We start from the raw sequence: 18,826 nt of genomic DNA, 5'->3' as shown, positions 1-18,826 counted from the left end.
AGGGACGAATTGGTTCAGAAAACAAATTTCTAGATACTTGATTTATTGTTCTTAAAGGAGCCTAAAAATGCTTCCAGTTTTCTTTGTCCACCTTCCAACGGTTCATTGTGTACTTGTTACTATATCAATGATTATGTTTTTACCGATTCTACTATATGAATGGAGCAGCCATTATCAAGTTTATGTTAATTGGCCCATGGAAACCCTATGGGGACTTTAAAAAAGATCTACTGCTTGGCAAAATATTTTGTAGTTTAGCAGGGCCAATCAAGTATGTGAATAAAGCGTGGCTGATTGAATTTGGTTTATGACAGGGGGTGGTCGGCTGTAGGTACTGATTTACTGTTGTAACACTGTATCTAAATTGTACTTAAAAATCTTTCCTGTTGTTTTGTCGGCTTTATCGACCTTTTCTTATTCGTAACGGCTGGTGTTAATCTTTTCTGTAGTTGTAGAACACAGATGGTGTAGCGCGTAGTCCGCTGTGTTCTTAATCTCAAGTTATTGAAACGGAATAACACCTTCAATGAAGAAACACTTGCACCGAATGCAACTTGAACGAAAGTCAACCATAGCAGCTGCAAAAGAGAATACAGTTGTGTACTCCATGGGTACATGTATTGTTAAATATTCGCCGGGAATTTTATTCTTCCACAAAAACTAGATGTCAGTCTGTTTATTTTTTTAATCTTAACCGCCCCTGTACACACATGCATGCTTTGTATCAATAATTATATTCGATGCTGCTTTCTATTATTATATAGTTGAATACATAATGGCTCAACCTTGGCCATATTGAGGTTTTTCCTATATTACCCTCCATTCCCCTCCGTTTTTAAATTTATTAACGGACTTCCTTGACATACCTGGACTCACCTTTTTCTACACACCAACCTGTTAAACAATTACAATACACGACAAACCCCATCGCTCCATTAACTACCATTACCCGGCCACCTTACCTTTGCATTCAGAGGCAAAATTACACTACCAGCAGACCTATGGCAAGTATCAACCCTATGGCAGTTTCCTAATTTCCTAATATAACCTATTGAACTTTGACCTCCATTTAAGCTTTTTGACCTCGGAATGGCTAAGACTTTGTGTTATAAACATTGATTTTGTTTTAGCATGTTGACTTTTATTTGTTTGTACTAAATGTTAATTTTTGTCTTCTGAATGACTGTAACGTGTTTCGTCCTGTACATGCCCCCCCCCCTAAAAAAGCAACTTGTATACAAGTTGAAGATTCGGAAGGGCTATCCAGGCGTGATGAAATACATACATAAACTAGAGTTCAACGGCACCATACATTCGCCGACTGATGTTAGCCTTTTAGAGTGGCATATCATAAATATTTCCCATTTCTTATGCAAAAAAAAGACCTCATTTGCATGAATTACGTCTTCTCTATCCAAATACCAGAGGTTATTCAAAGTATGGAAGTCTTATTAAAGCAAAGAAGCCTATTGTGAAAATAGTGCTGGAGAAAATGTTACTTAAAACAGTTTGCTTACTGTATTTAACTTTTCTTACAGGTCGTGACTATCCAAACATGACATCCTTCGCAGGCGTTACAATCCGGCCTGCTGTGTATGAAGACAAGGACAAGATTATGGAGATCGACGTCGCTGAAGAAGACTTAAAGAACAAGGAATTCGACGACCTAAAGGATGATCTACAATATGAAAACTTCAAAGACAACTATATGTTCCTTGCTGAAACTGAAACTGAAGTGGTAAATAACAGTACTGATTTCACTACAATTTCATTATAATTCCTGTGATGAGTGATAGTTTTGTTTTTAGAAATATGACTTACCAAAGCACACTCACTGGGCTCCGGCACTGCGGCGGCACTGCGGCGGCAGCTCATGACGGCATCGTCGCGAAGTTTTCATTTGCACTCTCACTGACGTGCGGCGCATTTGCGTTTGAAGCCCAGATGAGCAAGTTATTGAATTAACATTATTGTTCGACAATAGTACATAGTACAATATATGGCACTCAATCAACAATACTGCAAGGCTAACCTATCCTACAATTATAAGTACAAAACATTATCGATAACAGTGTATGAATTATAACAAAGCCATGTATGGATGATTCTTTCCCTCGCTTTTAGAATGAAGTATAATGAATTGGACCTACGTAGGTGGTATAGGAGTTGGACATGACAACAATACAAACTTCTAGACAACGTGCGCTGATTTTCTCAGTGTAGTTATGCTTTTTACAAACGGTTTATTATGAATTGATGTGATATGGTCTTCCCTTCCGAAGTAATTTTTGATTTTATAATATGTGTGAAGTTTACTAATATTTCTAAGTGGTTCCCTCCAGCCATGGAGAAACGTGAGTTTCACACTTTCTTTCAATGTATATCCAAAACGGTTGGTATAGACTGCGGGGCTAAGCCAAATATGTCTACATAGTATGTCCTGAACGTGAGTAGCCCAGTCATTTTCTTGTCCGAATGATGAAGTGTCGTATGTTTTTGATAATCCTGTTAGTTGGTAAATTATTTAATCTTAGCGAGCCGATCGCGAGTATTTTATCAACTGTGTTTGACTATCAAAGATCAATAGGATATCTTCTAATTTACCCCTTACGGCGAAACATTGAGTAAAATTTGCGATACAGTGCCTGACTGGTATATCAAGTTCATTTTATCACTGTATTTCTTGAATGGCACAAGAGCAGGGCGAGTGCATGTAGACGAGTGGTCTGATTCCTTTCCTGAGCGACTAGTCTATCAACTTCCGTACTGGAATAAATGTACAATACAGAGATCTAATTTTCAGTGGGATTAAGCAATATCCCAATGAAAATATCAGAGGATCTACAGCTACAATCCTCAACCTCACTACAATGCAGTAAAATAGGTTTAACCAAAATCTTAAACAGATCAATAGTTAGGGAAATGGACCGATTGTAGTTTGATGGTAGTGCTTTCAATTAATCAGAAAACGCAGTGCTGTCAATGGATCAAAATACAATGCAAAATAGTAAAAAAATGCATCAAAAATTGATTTCAAGTGATAAAAAGATTTTCACTTATGACACTTGGTGCAACAAAGGTAACATATTATAGAATAAATGTATAACCTTAAAACTGACATATAACTTTTTATACACTAGCGCGCGCGGTGAGCTCCCGGCAAGCTCCCGGCGAGCGCGCGGCACTTTGCAACTTGCGTTTGTTTTCAAACTTTAAAAAAAATTGCCATTTCAACCGGCACGCCGGCGGTGTGGACCGGCACTGGAACGGCACTGGGACGTCACTAGGACGGTACGCCGAGGTCTGTGCACGGCACTGCGGCGGTAGCCATTTCCACGCTACCGCACGCTACCGCCACAATACCGCAGCTCAATGAGAGGGGGCGTAAAGTCATCCTAGTTCTGAATGGACCTTTCCCAATTTGATTCCCGATGCAAAAAGGCACCACCGTGCATGATGTATCAGTCCAAACATTTCCACTCAACATATTGACTTTTAAGTTGCATAATCATCCAAGTCCGTAAGTAAGTCTGAAGATAACCTGTAATGCAATGCAAGAATGAGTCTCGTTCAGTGGTAGCTAAATCAAAATAGGATCCGTCCAAAACGATTCGACTAAAAAAAATACCGTTGTATAATCACCCCAGTCCTATATTAATTTTTAAATCCAATGCAATGATAGAATCTTCAAACTGCATCCCATATAAAATAGACCAATCCGAAAAACATCGCCTTGAAAATTGAAACTTTGCATATCTACCTCGGTACAAAAGCGAATCTTAAATAAATTACCCACTCCAGTGCAAAAAGTAAACTTGACCTCCTACCAAGCGGTATGCCAACAGTCCCCTGCTTTACATTGGCAAACTCTTGAACAACAAAGTGTATCAACGGAGATTTTATGTAATATGATGATTTTAATGTATTGATGATTTGTTGTATTTTACTATGAATGGAAGTCATGTACTGAATTCCGCAATTCAGCCCTTTTGGCTGTGAAGTGAGTTCATTCAATAAACCAGTCATAAGAAAGGGCACTTAAACCCCTGAAGAAACTAGAGTTCGCCGATCCCATACCTTCGTAAAATGGTGTTAACTTGTATGAAATATGTGTTTGAAAGGTGTGTTATGGATTGAATACTTAATGTATGATGATTTTCACCATCATTCAACTTCCGAATGCAAGTATCAAATTACCGTTATTTACAACTTTGGAATCATGGCGTTTTCTTATTAATTAAGCAAACATAGAAAGGCAACATTTTCGAGAAAATGCAGGATATCCCCTCCCATTACCTACACCTGAAATATGTCATCCTTAGCATTTACTTTAAGGGAATTATGAAGTTTCTGCATGAATTACGGACAGGAGGCCCTCATTAGCATAAGTTATGTCCATGTGTATTTAACCTTCCTTAAGGTACCTATATGTGATGTATGACATCCGTATCATGTACCGTAAGGAAAATATACGTTTCTGCATGACTTATGTAAAATATTTCCTAATTAGTATGTTTTATGTCCAGGTGTACACACCTTTCCAAAGGTACCTATATCTTAAATGTGACATCCTAAGCATATACAATAAGGGAGATATAACTTTCCGCATAAACTATGCAAATTAGGTCATCATTAGCATGATCTATGTCGAGGTTTATTTACCTTTCCTTATAGTGCCTACTACTCAAATATGGCATCCACAGCATGTACCTTAAGGGAGGTCCTCGTTAGCATAATTTATGTCCAGGTATACCTAAATTTCCTTAAGGTACCTACATGTCAAATATTATATCTGTAGCATGTATTGTAAGGTACATACGATTTCTGCAAAACTTATGCAAATGAGGTTCTCATTAGCATAATTCATGTCCAGGTATATTCACATTTTCTAAAGGTACCTGCATGTCAAATATGACATATGTAGCATGTATTGTAAGGAAAATACGATTTCTGCAAAAGTTATGCAAATGAGGTCCTCATTAGCATAATTCATGTCCAGGTGTATTCAGGTTTCCTAAAGGTACCTAAATCTCAAATATGACATCCGTAGCTTTTACGGTAAGGGCCGGAAGGGCAGATACTGCCCCGAAAGAGTTGGCGAGAGGTCTCCCTGCGCACGCGCCGTGCACTGCTCAGCGCTTGCCATTCTGGCTGCCGATTTAATTGGAGGCACCATTTACCAATTTAGCTAGCCTCCGGAAGATCGAAAACATTTGGTGCGCGATGGGGACCGCGGTGCTTACAGTCCTGACCACCGACAGTCTTACACATAAGGCAAACAGAACGACATATTTATACCCTGTTATGTGGGAGCTTTAAGATTTACTTCGTATAATTTCTCTAACATTTACTGACTGGATTGGGGTCATCTCAAGAACAGGTTGCCAACGCCAATATTTTGTTTTCGGAGCTGTCTGTCTGTGAACAGCAAATAAGTAAATCGGAACGTTGTCGATGTTTTTTTTTTTAATGATACGCTCGTATCGATATATTGATGCTTCGTCATTTTACGATGGTAATGTAAAACCTTTATGTTCCACGGTGGGCCCGGCTCCTTAGGGGAAAAATTGTCTGGCCCTTGCTGTCCTGTTTCATGGATCACTGCATCTCTTCTCTTGCGGCAGTTTTGTCTGGATTGTCTGCGTGCCAATTGTAATCGCCCTGTTTGAAAACCCCCTTGCCTAATTATAACCGGTTTTCCATGTCACCCCACGCTTACATTTCACAACGAAGAATAAAATCGTGTCTATTTGTCTTTTCAAAGTCGCATTATTTTATAGGCCAAACTTCTTTCAATGGTAATCTATTTGCCAGGTAGTTTGAGATGATAATGATGAACAAGGACATTACATATAGCGACTGAACAATAGGTAGCTGGCCTCGAGGTGCTGGCCTACTGTGGGCGGATACGGAAGGAATATACGTGCGAGTTCAGAGTACATCGCCGGAGGTATCCAACGAAGATCGGCAAACGGTCGAAGTCGGTCGGCAAGTTCCGAGCGATGTGGTGTTTTTTTAAAGACCTAACTCAATACTAATGATGGCGGGAAAAACTGACTCGCACTAGCTATCCTAAAGCCGGCGTCACAATTCATGCGAGCGTCGGCTGAATTTGTAAATCGCCCGAAGCTCGCCGAGTTTCAAAATCGGCGAAGTCAAGTGTTATTTTAGCCTCAGTTCATGAAAATATAATTTGACACATGAGCCATGAAATATTGTTCACTCTCTATCACTCCTTATTAAACAGTTGGGCTGTTATAAAAGGTCATCTGTGAAAAATTAAACTTTGGGTTTTACTTAAACCAGACTTGGGCTTTATTCGCTAATTTGTTGTAGGCATTGACGTAGTTTGTTTTGTCTTGCCGGCCATCGTCGGTAAATATCGAACATTATCAAGAGTATACAAATTATTTATATATTACTAGGTCAAGTTAAGTGTCCAGAGGTTACTAATGATGCTAAAGTCATTTTCAATAGTACGGCAGCCTAAGCAATTTCCGACTAAAAGTGAGCACCTACACCCATTAGATTGGGTCCAAAACGGTCTCCCAAATTTACAACAACAAAAAACACGTAAATGTCTGGAACAACCTGATAAATCAAGCACAATTTCGGGCATCAAGTGATAATGTCCACAAATTATTTAAAATGCGTCTATTGACGAAATAATTTTTGATATCTCGATGAATGTTAGACTCTAGGGTAATAAGATACGCAATGTAACAGTTACTCTAGCAACTGGGTATAAGAATGACAGTGGATGCTGCCAGAAACGCCTGACCATTTCCAAAATGTATCACAATGCTTTTAGTGACTGGTGCTATGTTGATCTTTGATGTCTTAAAAAATATGCCCTTTTTTCATGGTGGCGTAAAAATGTATCCGTCGAAGAGGGTCGCTGTTCTATAAAGGAATTTGGTTGCCCGTACTGAGTCCTGTGTTTGTTGGAAGTTCGGCCGGCACGATAGTTTCACCCAGGGCAATCTCTCAGAGTTGTCTGTAAAAATTGTCTACAAAACTTATCTAACTGGTTTACCATATCACTTCGCATTTACAGATAACGACGCGAGCCAAAATAGTGTTTATTTTGCATTCGAGAACAACATATAAGTGGGTAAGGGAGGGCGGATTTTACATTTCATCGTGTAATCCAAATCAGCTTTTATGTGATAACCCAATTACTTGCTGATTGAAAATGAGAACTCTTCTGAACGTTCCGCGGATGAATACAAGCGGTGTGATGCGGCGGGGACGCTTATTTAGCAGACATTCTCAGTTGTGGGGACAGACTATTTGAAGACACGACCGCAGAAGGTGAGCACATGTTTTCGTTGCGTAAAATATTTCTACTTTTTAAAGTTTTTTGTTTACTGGTAATTGTTTAGATGCATTATTCTATTCAGGTGTCGCGTACACGCATATAGATATTTTTGAAGTATGTCATTCTGTGTATTTTTTGCATTGAAAAATTATTTTATATTGCCATATGTTCTTTCAACATTAAGGTAGCTATTGATGTTAACCATATCTCCAAGCAGATGTAGATTCTCATACAGTTTGTTTGGGGTGCAATAAGGAGTATTCTACCATTTGTTCTAAATAAGGGGGGAGCAGAGAATATATATGTATGTATGAATACGCTGTAAATGTATGGAATATACCAGTCTCAGTAGATTTAAAGTTTAGGAATTCATGCAGTTAGTAGGAATCATCCTACTTTTCATCATATTCTAGCATTTTAAGAATTGTCGGATTATCTTGCGCGAGTCGGGTGCATTTAAAAAATCGTGTTCCGTGATCGTGTTGTAACAAAGCAACCATTTTTTACGTGACACACTGTATGTCGCTATAAAAGCAAGCGTTGACTATTGTTGTCTGTAAGTAGAAAATCAGCACTGGCACATTCTAAGTGTATATATAAAACGGACATTACCTATCTGCCTAGTCCATTGACCTCCGGGTCGTTGGAGGGACAAGGTAGCAGTGAAAATAGAGATTACGATGGAGTGAAAACGGACTTTGCATATGTGTAAAAAACACCTCCATAGATAACACCTACCTATTTTCATGTCTAAATCCTCAACTTTTACGGCTTTCATGACTTGAGGACGGTATAAATTCTGACCAAGACGCGCCGCGTGATCATTAGATAGTCCTCATATACGAATAACTCATAAACTAACAGGAGTTGCATTGAGTTTTATGGGATTTTGAAAGATCAGTTACCTTGAGATGTATAATTACCATTCATGTGCAATATCAGCTTCATATAATCAACAGTAGCGGGTCTTGGCGAATTTATGTTGTAATGTCATCGTGTATATAACATGTACCTAGACCGTGCAATGTTTGTGTGCGTCAAAAAAAGTCACAAAGTTAACAACAACGTTTAATTAGACACGTGAATTTGACGATTAATTTGCCTGGCACAGTTACAATGGATTATGAGGTAAGTGTGGAAGACGTTGTCTTGCAGTTGCGATAATATTCATCACAGTACGTTGGAAACATTTTTTTCGACGCAGCATTAGAATCTCGTCTATTGCATACGACATCTTATCCGATTCAACCTTGAGGAGACGCTATACAAGATATCAAACATATATGCGCGAACATGACCTCATAACGCTGATGTAAGATGAGATCAAAGATGACAGACTACATTGTGTATGTAGATTTTGTTTAATTCGTAAACTGGTTTGGCCACTATTCAAAATATGTGCGCAGACAATCAGAGAAATGCCGGTTATGGCTGCTTGCTCAGTCATTACCTTCTGAGCATAACTATAATATACAGAGTTTACAGTGTGCTGTGTTATTTATCCATTGTCATGGCATCTATAGTTCCACGGTGTCTTAGTAAGTATATACCCATAGGCACAGAAGTTTTTTTTGTATTCTAACAAATAAATTCCTACGATCTTTTTTTAAACCCCCGACTAAAATGCATGGCACGAAAATAGAAAATTATAATACATGTATCATTATATAACATATATCAAAACTGGAACTCAACTTCATGTAGATAGGCACGACTTAAATATCATCCTCGTACCCTTCTCCTCCCTATTCATAAATGGACTGGTCCAACATGCAAAAGTCTGACACTACACATGACTAAGGTTTAACCCCGTTGCATGCTCCGTAGCAACTGTATGTCATTTAGCAAAAAAATGGACTCACATAAGATGTACGTCCTTTTTCATATCTTTAGTGTTCGCTCAGTATAACCGCGTAGATATTTCATGAATTGCAAAATTACAACAAACGTAGTACCAATAGATTTCTTTGTCAGTCTATTTGTACTTGTCTTTTTTGCGTGCAGTTCACTTTGGTCAGATAAGCTGATTGTACATCGTGATAGTAAATTTCTTTAATCTAGATTGAGCCTCAGGTGCACTTGAGATCTGCGGTTGGAATGCTGCGACACGGTGACTTCTCCAATTGAACAGAAAAAATTAACCCATGCAATATAGCGTCCATGTAAAGGCAAGAAATTTTTAAAAAATTATGTATAGAAATCACAGGATCCAAACATTACTCTTATTTGGCAATTTGTTAAATCAGCAGTAGTACTAAGCCCTGGTTGGTGGAGTAAGAAAGCCTACGATCTGAATGGCCTGTCAATCAACCAATTAATTAACTGTGCAGATGGCAGTGTTCCGCAGTTCGGGTATAGCCTATAGGCAGAATAAAATAAAATCAGCATGAAAAAACGGGACACAGAAAATATGATGGTAGTTTTATCTGTACCTTTATGCGAGATGTCAGGCCAATTCATCGCTAAATGTCCTAGTACAAATTACAAAGCTAAAACCATTCTACGGGAATTGCAGCCGAAGTACCGGTTGACAAAAGAGGAAACATCAGAAAAAAATTAATAAATGATTAACGTGATAACAATGCAGAGAGGAACAATCCTATTCATCTTTTAATCCTTCTTTTCATTCCCGTGTTGTTATCTGTAGTTCGTAATAAGGCGGTGGCTTCTTTAAGCATCTAATTATAATATAACTCCTGTTTAACAAATACATTAAACAGTTAAGCTATCATAACTGTTTACTCTAAATGCACCCGGTTATCCCATAGCTTTTACTATTCCTGTCAGTGTGTTTGTTGTAGAGTTGTGTAAGATATTAATGATAATTAAGAATTTGATCAATATCTTTTACATGTACAGCAATCATCATAACATGGCATCCGTCGAAGGTGTGACAATCCGTCCTGCTCTATTTGAAGACTTGGAGAAGATTTTGCAGATCGATGTTGCCGAGGAGGACCTTAAGAACAAGGAATTCGACGACCTGAAAGACGACCTGGAAGATGAAGATGACTTCGATGACGATGAAACATACCTGTTTCTCGCTGAAACCGAAACTGAAGTGGTAAATACGCATTATATTTCCATATTACTTAGGCAGTGTTGATTTGATTATATTGATGACAACCTCCGGGAACCCCCGAAATGTTGCGAGCGGGCAAAAAAAAAAAAAAAAAAAAATTGCCTTTATTATAAAAGTTACTGCTTCCCACGATGAACAGTATGGTAGAAGCCTTTTTTTCCTTTGGAAATGGACGAAAATCGATGCGCGCGCGGACGTCATCCATATAATCAAATCAACACGACCTTACTGTAATGAGTGACAGTTTTTTCTATCAAACCACCCTCCTGAAAGCAGAGCCCCTATCGCTCGATTAGTTAGCAGACTCGCGTAGGGGCCCTGCTCTTTAGCCTCGCTAGACACGATTCTGGCGCCGTCGCCACTAAAACAGCTTCAGCAAATCAGAGGGTTTGCTGAACCTCATCTAGAGTAAAAGCGCAAAGGACGCTGGGAAGATATTAACAAATCAGGTTACGTCTCACATCGTAACTTAAGGTTCAGAACAAATTAACCGCCAAATTGTGCCAAATCAGGATAGCTCATTGATTATTCAGGAGCAACTGTCAGTAACGTCGCCAGAACCGTGTCTACCGGGACTAAAGAGCAGGGCCCCTACGCGAGCGAGGTAACGAATCGAGCGATAGGGGCTCTGCTTTCAGGAGGGTGCTTTAAACATGCATTAGCAGTACGGGTATATATCAGTATCTCAAGGTACAAGAGCAAAGAGTCATTTAATATGTATTTGCAGCGAATAACCCACACGTAGCGATGAGCATCAATAGATTAATGAAATTTGATTTTTTTCCCGTTTTCCTTAAGATCGGATTTGGGATGATGGAAGATATCGACAAAGGAGGACAAGGCGGAATCATCGTGGACATGCGCGTGGCCCGGACCTGGCGGGATGCTGGTGTTTACGAGATGATGTACGAGCACCTCATCGACTTTGCAAAAAAAGAAGAGGACATAAAATACATCCGCACCTCAGTCAACAAGTTTCCGGAGGGAACGGATGTGAAGGAGATTTGCAAAGTGGTGAGTTTTCCTTGTCCTCTCCAACTATTGATAAGACTAGCATTGCTATTACAACACCAAATAGTTAAGTAATAAACCAACTATATTAGTATAAAGTATATGTTTTTTAAATTGTTGTGTGAATGCAATTGTAAATATTCCATCTAAGAATCTTTGTTTAAAAACATCATGTTTCCTGCAATAGAACAAGATCTAGACGATAGAGGTTTATTTGACTGTTTTTAATTAAAGAATTGCATGTACCTTAAAACGAATCGCGCGTTCTTTTGGAAAAGGCATAAGCTTCCTTCCTATATATGATATAATCATGCTTTAGATATATGCTCTGGAAGAGATATTCGCTATTCTTTAGGGCGTGCGGCCTCTAATCGATACCTATAACACACTCGGGTACGTAGGAAGCAAGTAAAATGTGCTTTTGATAAACCACTGCGTGGGCTTTATGATTCTTTACCTAGTGTTACGAAACTATAGAACCCATATTGTGCGTTTCAGGAATACATTGCTTTCGAGGGTGACGTCGAGACGCTACGAGAAACACTCAAGTCGGTTCCGACAATGGAAGAACTCCCGCTCTCCTCCGTCGTTGACTACAAGCAACGGCATATGCGGCTGATGCTCCGCCCGGGTGTCGGTGAGAACATCCTGACCAACGGCTTTTTCTTTGCAGACGGAGACACTTATACTCTGTGCAAAGATAACCTGTATGAGGTAGACGAAGACAGCTGTGTGTTTGTCGACAATAACAAGCCTATCCAAAGTATAAGCTTCGGTAGTGACGTTGAAACTGATAGAGCAGCCCTCTACACCATTGAGGTAAACACTAAAAATATCGAGCTCATGAAAAGTCACATCCTTAAGCAGATGCAAAGTGCATGCGTAGTGGCCGAAGGGCAGATTGTGTTTTCTGTCTTGACCCTCGGTTTCGAAGATGAGATCAGGGCATTCTTGAAAGGAATTGAGGGGTTGGAAGAGGCGGAGCAGTACAAAGAGAGTGTTGTTTGGTCGAAGATTCTACTCAATTCCGACTAAGACGTAGAACTTGATAAGACACCATGGCATTATCCTAGTTGAAAATAAAGAAATTGACCGATCGAAACCTTACCAAGGTGGCTTAAATGCTTGGGTATTTAAAATGCGCATGCACCTTGAAGTACGTATGTTGCATTGGAATATGTTTGAATTCACTGTTAATGTGAATGTCTTTGGTTCGAATGTTTAGGGTTCATATTACATAACAAACATAATCGATTTGTAAGTTGTCTATTGTTACTCGGGTTTCTACTTTAATTCTTAACTATATTGAGATGGTTTTCTTCATTGTTGTAAGGTGTTTATTCATTGTGAGTAGAGGGGGCCTAAAAAATAACAATCTGGTTTCTAACTCTTATTGTTATCAAAAGCAGCTTCTTTTTGGATATATCATAAGTTGACCGTGTCAGTCCAAAAACACAACCGAAGACTGTGCAAAATACGATTTATGGCTAGTTTAACACAAACACGCTGGGTGATTTACAAATTGATACAGAAAATGCAGCAAAATGGAAGTTTAAACTTATAACTATCAGCCGCTATAAGTCACAATTTGCTTTAAAGTTACAATGTTGTTAAATGCATCGGTTGGTGCGACGATATGTCATAGTTTAGGTACACTAAGTATGGAGTCTATACATCACATGATATGGTAATAAACTGTTGTTTGGTTATACCCTGTTGCTTGATTTTTGGCGCGACCTTGTGTTACCACTGGCTAGTCTAAACACCATATGAATCTGTATTAAGCTGTCTCATGTCTAGGCATGCGCATTATATACTTTAAAAACTTACTAGTAATCTGCGCAGGTATATCCGACGACCGTGAATTGATGAACTCCACGGCCGCGTAATTCATCGAGTTGGGGATGAACTCCACGGCCATTCTGAGATGATAAAGTGATGAACTCAACGGCAATGCCAACACTAATAGCGGCAATTCGCCGTGGAATTCATCGATTTGGTGATGAACTCATTGGCCATTCCGAGACGATATAGTGATGAACTCAACGGCGATGCCGTCACTATACCCCCATTCCACTTGGACGGCGCTCTCACCGCGCTCTCACGGCGACCTCATTTTGGCCAGATCGCCGTGAGAGCGCCGACAGCGCGGCGAGAGCGCCATTGAGAGCGCCGACAGCGCGGCGAGAGCGCCATGCACGCAGTCACCTCTGCGATGGTTTTGAACATGCTCAAAACCTTCGCCGTGAGAGCGCCGAGGATGGCGATCAAAAAAACGAGCACCGAGAGAGCGCGGAGCGAGCGCGGTGAGCGCCGTGAGAGCGCTGTGAGAGCGCCCAAGGTGGGATCGAAGGGCCGCAGCGAGCGCTCAAGGATCGCAGCGAGCGCTCTAAGAAGATCCAATGGTCTTAATAACTTCTTAACTGTAGTTCAAACAAATTTCATTCATGAAGTGGTGTATCTTGAATTTCTGGGAATTTTGTGGTCAAATCATAGTTTTGCTCGTTGGTAATGCAAATTGACAGATAACTACAAGTACTTGCTTCCATTCAAATTAAATTCCCTCCAAGTTTTATTGTCAGTGGGTCAAAATGTGTTTCAAAATTCTGTGATTTACGTTTCTATCATAACTTAGAATGATAAAATATATTTATTGCAAACAGTTTACTTGACAGACAACACAGAAAAACAGGTTGAACATACATATATTACTTAAGACACACACTGAGCGACCGTGCAGCGACTAAAATTGAATCTGTTTTCCCCTTGATTTTATCATTCAAATATGATGCAAGAGGTAAAGGTATGACTGAGAAGACACCAAAGCACACAAAACGTAACAAAAATTCGTTCTTTATCTCTGGAATTCGTTGAGTGATCTGTGAAATCTTTAAAAAGTTGCTGACATTTGACATTTTTGTCGCGCTGAGAGCGCGCAAGGGTCGCCGTAGAGATTCCACTTGTGCACGTTTTCCAGGAGTTCGGCGCTCTCACGGCGCTCTGGCCCATTTTAGGTCGCCGTGAGAGCGCGGTGAGAGCGCCGCCCAAGTGGAATGGGGGTCTAATAGCGGCGATTCGCCGTGGAATTCATCGATTAAGTGATGAACTCCTTGGTCATTCCGAGACGATATAGTGATGAACTCAACGGCGATGCCGTCACTAAAAGCGGCGATTTGCCGTGAAATTCATCGATTCAGTGATGAACTTCACGGCCATTCCGAGACGATTTAGTTATTTCCGTATAAAATTTTGAAATAGCGTGCCACGGACAACTTGTTAATCAGAAAATCGGAGCTGGTGCACAAAAACTTTTACTGTGAACTTAATTGTGACGAATTTACAGATGCTACGGAATAGCTTTTATCATATTTATTCATGTGGTAGAGCAATAACCGAGCAATACAAGTTGACCGTTCACCTGCGTTGCCCACAAAATTGTAAACATAATTAAGCCGGTAGTCGCAAGCTAAATGAAAATGTTATCGCCAGTCCGCTCGGAATATTTTAAAACTGGTGCAAATACGATTTAATGGGCAAACATGTAGAACTATAAAAATAAACATGTTAAGTTATTGTTCACTATTTTCAGCGAAAAGTGTCAACACATTTAGCGAACATTTCGCATCTTTAAGTCTTTAATCTTATGGTCGCAGAACACAGTATTAATGGGCGACCCCCGTGGACAATAGTAGTTCGGGTATGAAGTAGTGCGTCACATTACTTGAAAAGGCCATAGTTTTTCTTCTGTGCACGTTAGCGAGGCTGAAACTGTGGTGAATGGTAGAGGAATACGTCAGTTTTGAGACAGTACGAGTTTGATTACGATGTTTGTTCGGTCGGGTTGGATTCGCGCCTGGATATTGTTACCGCCCGACTACTGTAAGTCGCCTGCAGTACGGTGACCTCCGCCGGGGGGCATATCAAAGTGGCTTTTAAAAGAGAACGAGCCGGCAAATTCAACCTCATTTTGCAGATATTTTGTAGATTGAACCTTGAAGTCAAGCATATAAAAATCTGGTACCCTAATTCTGCACCTTTCTATAAATTTTCAAGCGTCGAAGCATCTCACCTTGGGATCCTTAACTATATAAATCCCTATAGGAGAAATACTGTGGTCTGCAACCTTATAATTGGCCATGATTTCAAACAAAAGAAAACATGGCGTCGGTGTTAGATGCAAGCTATCCCGTCAGACCTTGCGTTTGGGGTGGTACTTTCGAATGTACTTATGGTGTATTGCCATGTTTGATATTTCCAAACTATCATGGCACAAAATTGACAAATTCTTCCGGACAACACACAGCGATCACCGCAAGGGACGCTCAAACACATCTTGGTACCAAGGCTTGAACAATGTCCTTGTTGGTCGATGGCTCGAGCTCTTACAAGTTGGAAAAAAGTCGCAATACGAAGTCGCAATTGCCTAGGGATGGTGGGTGGTACTTGAAAGTTATAGCTGACCGAAGTTTCGCCCCCCACCCCATACGTAAGCATTGCACAGGTCTCAAAATCCATCCCTTTACCGGAGTTTTCAAACTCTACAATCAAACGATAGGGCACTTGGTAGGTATTGGAGGAATGAAACCGCTTTAATTTCTCATTCATGCTTACGGGGTTGTAGCTGGCCAAAGTTTCGCCCCCCCACCACATACTTAAAGCATTAAAGACCAATGACACAGGTCTCAAAATCAATCTCTTTACCGGAATTTTTTTCAAACTTTAGATTCAAACGATAGGGCACTTGGTAGGTATTGGAGGACTAAAGCGCTTTATTTTCTCATTCATGGTTACGGAGTAATAGCTTACCAAAGTTTCGCTCCCCACCCCATACTTAAAGCATTATAGACCGATGGCACAGGTCTCAAAGTCGATTTCTTTACCGGAATTTTCAAACTTTACATTCAAACAATTGGGAACCTATTTTGAGGAATGAAACCGCTTTATTTTCTTATTCACTGTTACGGAGTAATAGCTGACCAAAGTTTTGCCCCCTCCCCCATACTTAAAGCATTATAGACCAATGACACTGGTCTAAAAATCAATCTGGCTTTACCGGAATTTTCAAACTGTACATTCAAACGATAGGGCACTTGGCAGGTATTGAAGGAATTAAACCGCTTAATTTTCTCATTCACGGTTACGTTGAGTTGTAGCTGGCCAAAGTTTCGCCCCCAACTCAAACGTATGCATTATAAACCAATGACACAGGTCTCAAAATCAATCTCTTTTAAGGAATTTTCAAACTTTACATCCAAACGATAGGGCATCCGGTAGGTATTGGAGGAATGATACCGATTTATTTTCTCATTCACGGTTACGGAGTAATAGCTGACCAAACTGTCAGTAACATCGCCAGAACCGTGTCTACCGGGGCTAAAGAGCAGGGCCCCTACGCGAGCGAGGTAACGAATCGAGCGATAGGGGCTCTGCTTTCAGGAGGGTGCATAAAACATGCATTAGCAGTACGGGTATATATCAGTATCTCAAGGTACAAGAGCTAAGAGTTATTTAATATGTATTTGCAGCAAATAACCCACACGTAGCGATGAGCATCAATAAATTAATGAAATTTGATTTTTTTTTCCGTTTTCCTTAAGATCGGATTTGGGATGATGGAAGATATCGACAAAGGAGGACAAGGCGGAATCATCGTTGACATGCGCGTGGCCCGGACCTGGCGGGATGCTGGTATTTACGAGATGATGTACGAGCACCTCATCGACTTTGCAAAAAAAGAAGAGGACATAAAATACATCCGCACCTCAGTCAACAAGTTTCCTGAGGGAACGGATGTGAAGGAGATTTGCAAAGTGGTGAGTTTTCCTTCTCCTTTCCAACTATTGATAAGACTAGCATTGGTACCTATAACACACTCGATACCTATAACACACTCGGGTACGTAGGAAGCAAGTAAAATGTGCTTTTGATAAACCACTGCGTGGGCTTTATGATTCTTTACCTAGTGTTACGAAACTATAGAACCCATATTGTATGCTTCAGGAATACATTGCTTTCGAGGGTGACGTCGAGACGCTACGAGAAACACTCAAGTCGGTTCCTGCAATGGAAGAACTCCCGCTCTCCTCCGTCGTTGACTACAAGCAACGGCATATGCGGCTGATGCTCCGCCCCGGTGTCGGTGAGAACATCCTGACCAACGGCTTTTTCTTTGCAGACGGAGACACTTATACTCTGTGCAAAGATAACCTGTATGAGGTAGACGAAGACAGCTGTGTGTTTGTCGACAATAACAAGCCTATCCAAAGTATAAGCTTCGGTAGTGACGTTGAAACTGATAGAGCAGCCCTCTACACCATTGAGGTAAACACTAAAAATATCGAGCTCATGAAAAGTCACATCCTTAAGCAGATGCAAAGTGCATGCGTAGTGGCCGAAGGGCAGATTGTGTTTTCTGTCCTGACCCTCGGTTTCGAAGATGAGATCAGGGCATTCTTGGCAGGAATTGAGGGGTTGGAAGAGGCGGAGCAGTACAAAGAGAGTGTTGTTTGGTCGAAGATTCCACTTAATTCCGACTAAGACGTAGAACTTGATAAGACACCATGGCATTATTTAGTTGAAAATAAAGAAATTGACCGATCGAAACCTTACCAAGGTGGCTTAAATGCTTGGGTATTTAAAATGCGCATGCACCTTGAAGTACGTATGTTGCATTGGAGTATGTTTGAATTCACTGTTAATGTGGATGTCTTGTGTTCGAATGTTTAGGGTTCATATTACATAGCAAACATAATCGATTTGTAAGTTGTCTATTGTTACTCGGTTTTCTACTTTAATTCTTAACTGTATTGAGATGGTCTTCTTCATTGTTGTAAGGTGTTTATTTATTGTGAGTAGAGGGGGCCTAAAAAATAACAATCTGGTTTCTAACTCTTATTGTTATCAAAAGCAGCTTCTTTTTGGATATATCATAAGTTGACCGTATCAGTCCAAAAACACAACCGAAGACTGTGCAAAATACAATTTATGGCAAGTTGAACATGAACACGCTGGGTGATTTACATATTGATACAGAAAATGCAGCAAAATGGAAGTTTAAACTTATAACTATCAGCCGCTATAAGTCACAATTTGCTTTAAAGTTACACTGTTGTTAGTTGCATCGGTTGGTGCGACGATATGTCATAGTTTAGGTACACTAAGTATGGAGTCTATACATCACATGATATGATAATAAACTGTTCTTTGGTTATACCCTGTTGCTTGATTTTTGGTGCGACCTTGTGTTACCACTGGCTAGTCTAAACACCATATGAATCTGTTTTAAGCTGTCTCATGTCTAGGCATGCGCATTATATACTTTAAAAACTTACTAGTAATCTGCGCAGGTATATCCGACGACCGTGAATTGATGAACTCCACGGCCGTGCAATTCATTTTGAACATGCTCAAAA

General features: G+C 40.1%; 1 protein-coding gene across 2 annotated transcripts; it reads left to right on the top strand.

Moving 5' to 3' along the window:
* Positions 1-7,118: 7,118 nt before the first annotated feature.
* LOC136449292 (uncharacterized) lies at positions 7,119-18,624 on the top strand. Of its 2 annotated transcripts, none has more exons than XM_066449269.1 (4): positions 7,119-7,314; positions 10,181-10,385; positions 17,012-17,227; positions 17,415-18,624. In XM_066449269.1, exons 2-4 carry the CDS (start codon positions 10,194-10,196, stop codon positions 17,949-17,951), a joined length of 945 nt encoding a protein of 314 aa, XP_066305366.1. In that variant the 5' UTR covers positions 7,119-7,314; positions 10,181-10,193; the 3' UTR covers positions 17,952-18,624. The 2 variants fall into 2 exon arrangements, with proteins under 2 accessions (XP_066305366.1, XP_066305365.1); XM_066449268.1 differs by lacking the exons at positions 17,012-17,227; positions 17,415-18,624 and adding exons at positions 11,202-11,417; positions 11,913-13,123 and having other exon boundaries at positions 7,180-7,314.
* The last annotated feature ends 202 nt before the right edge of the window (positions 18,625-18,826 follow it).

This window comes from Branchiostoma lanceolatum, chromosome 15, assembly GCF_035083965.1.
Source record: "Branchiostoma lanceolatum isolate klBraLanc5 chromosome 15, klBraLanc5.hap2, whole genome shotgun sequence".
NCBI classification, from domain to species: Eukaryota; Metazoa; Chordata; class Leptocardii; order Amphioxiformes; family Branchiostomatidae; genus Branchiostoma; species Branchiostoma lanceolatum.
This window is presented reverse-complemented; position numbering and strand designations above follow the sequence as displayed.

Excerpts from the sequence above, each read along its gene's own strand:
- LOC136449292 (XM_066449269.1), top strand. The coding sequence starts at position 10,194 with ATGGCATCCGTCGAAGGTGTGACAATCCGTCCTGCTCTATTTGAAGAC. Across the intron at positions 10,386-17,011 it reads CTGAAACCGAAACTGAAGTG|ATCGGATTTGGGATGATGGA; the intron begins GTAAATACGCAT and ends GTTTTCCTTAAG. Across the intron at positions 17,228-17,414 it reads TGAAGGAGATTTGCAAAGTG|GAATACATTGCTTTCGAGGG; the intron begins GTGAGTTTTCCT and ends TGTATGCTTCAG.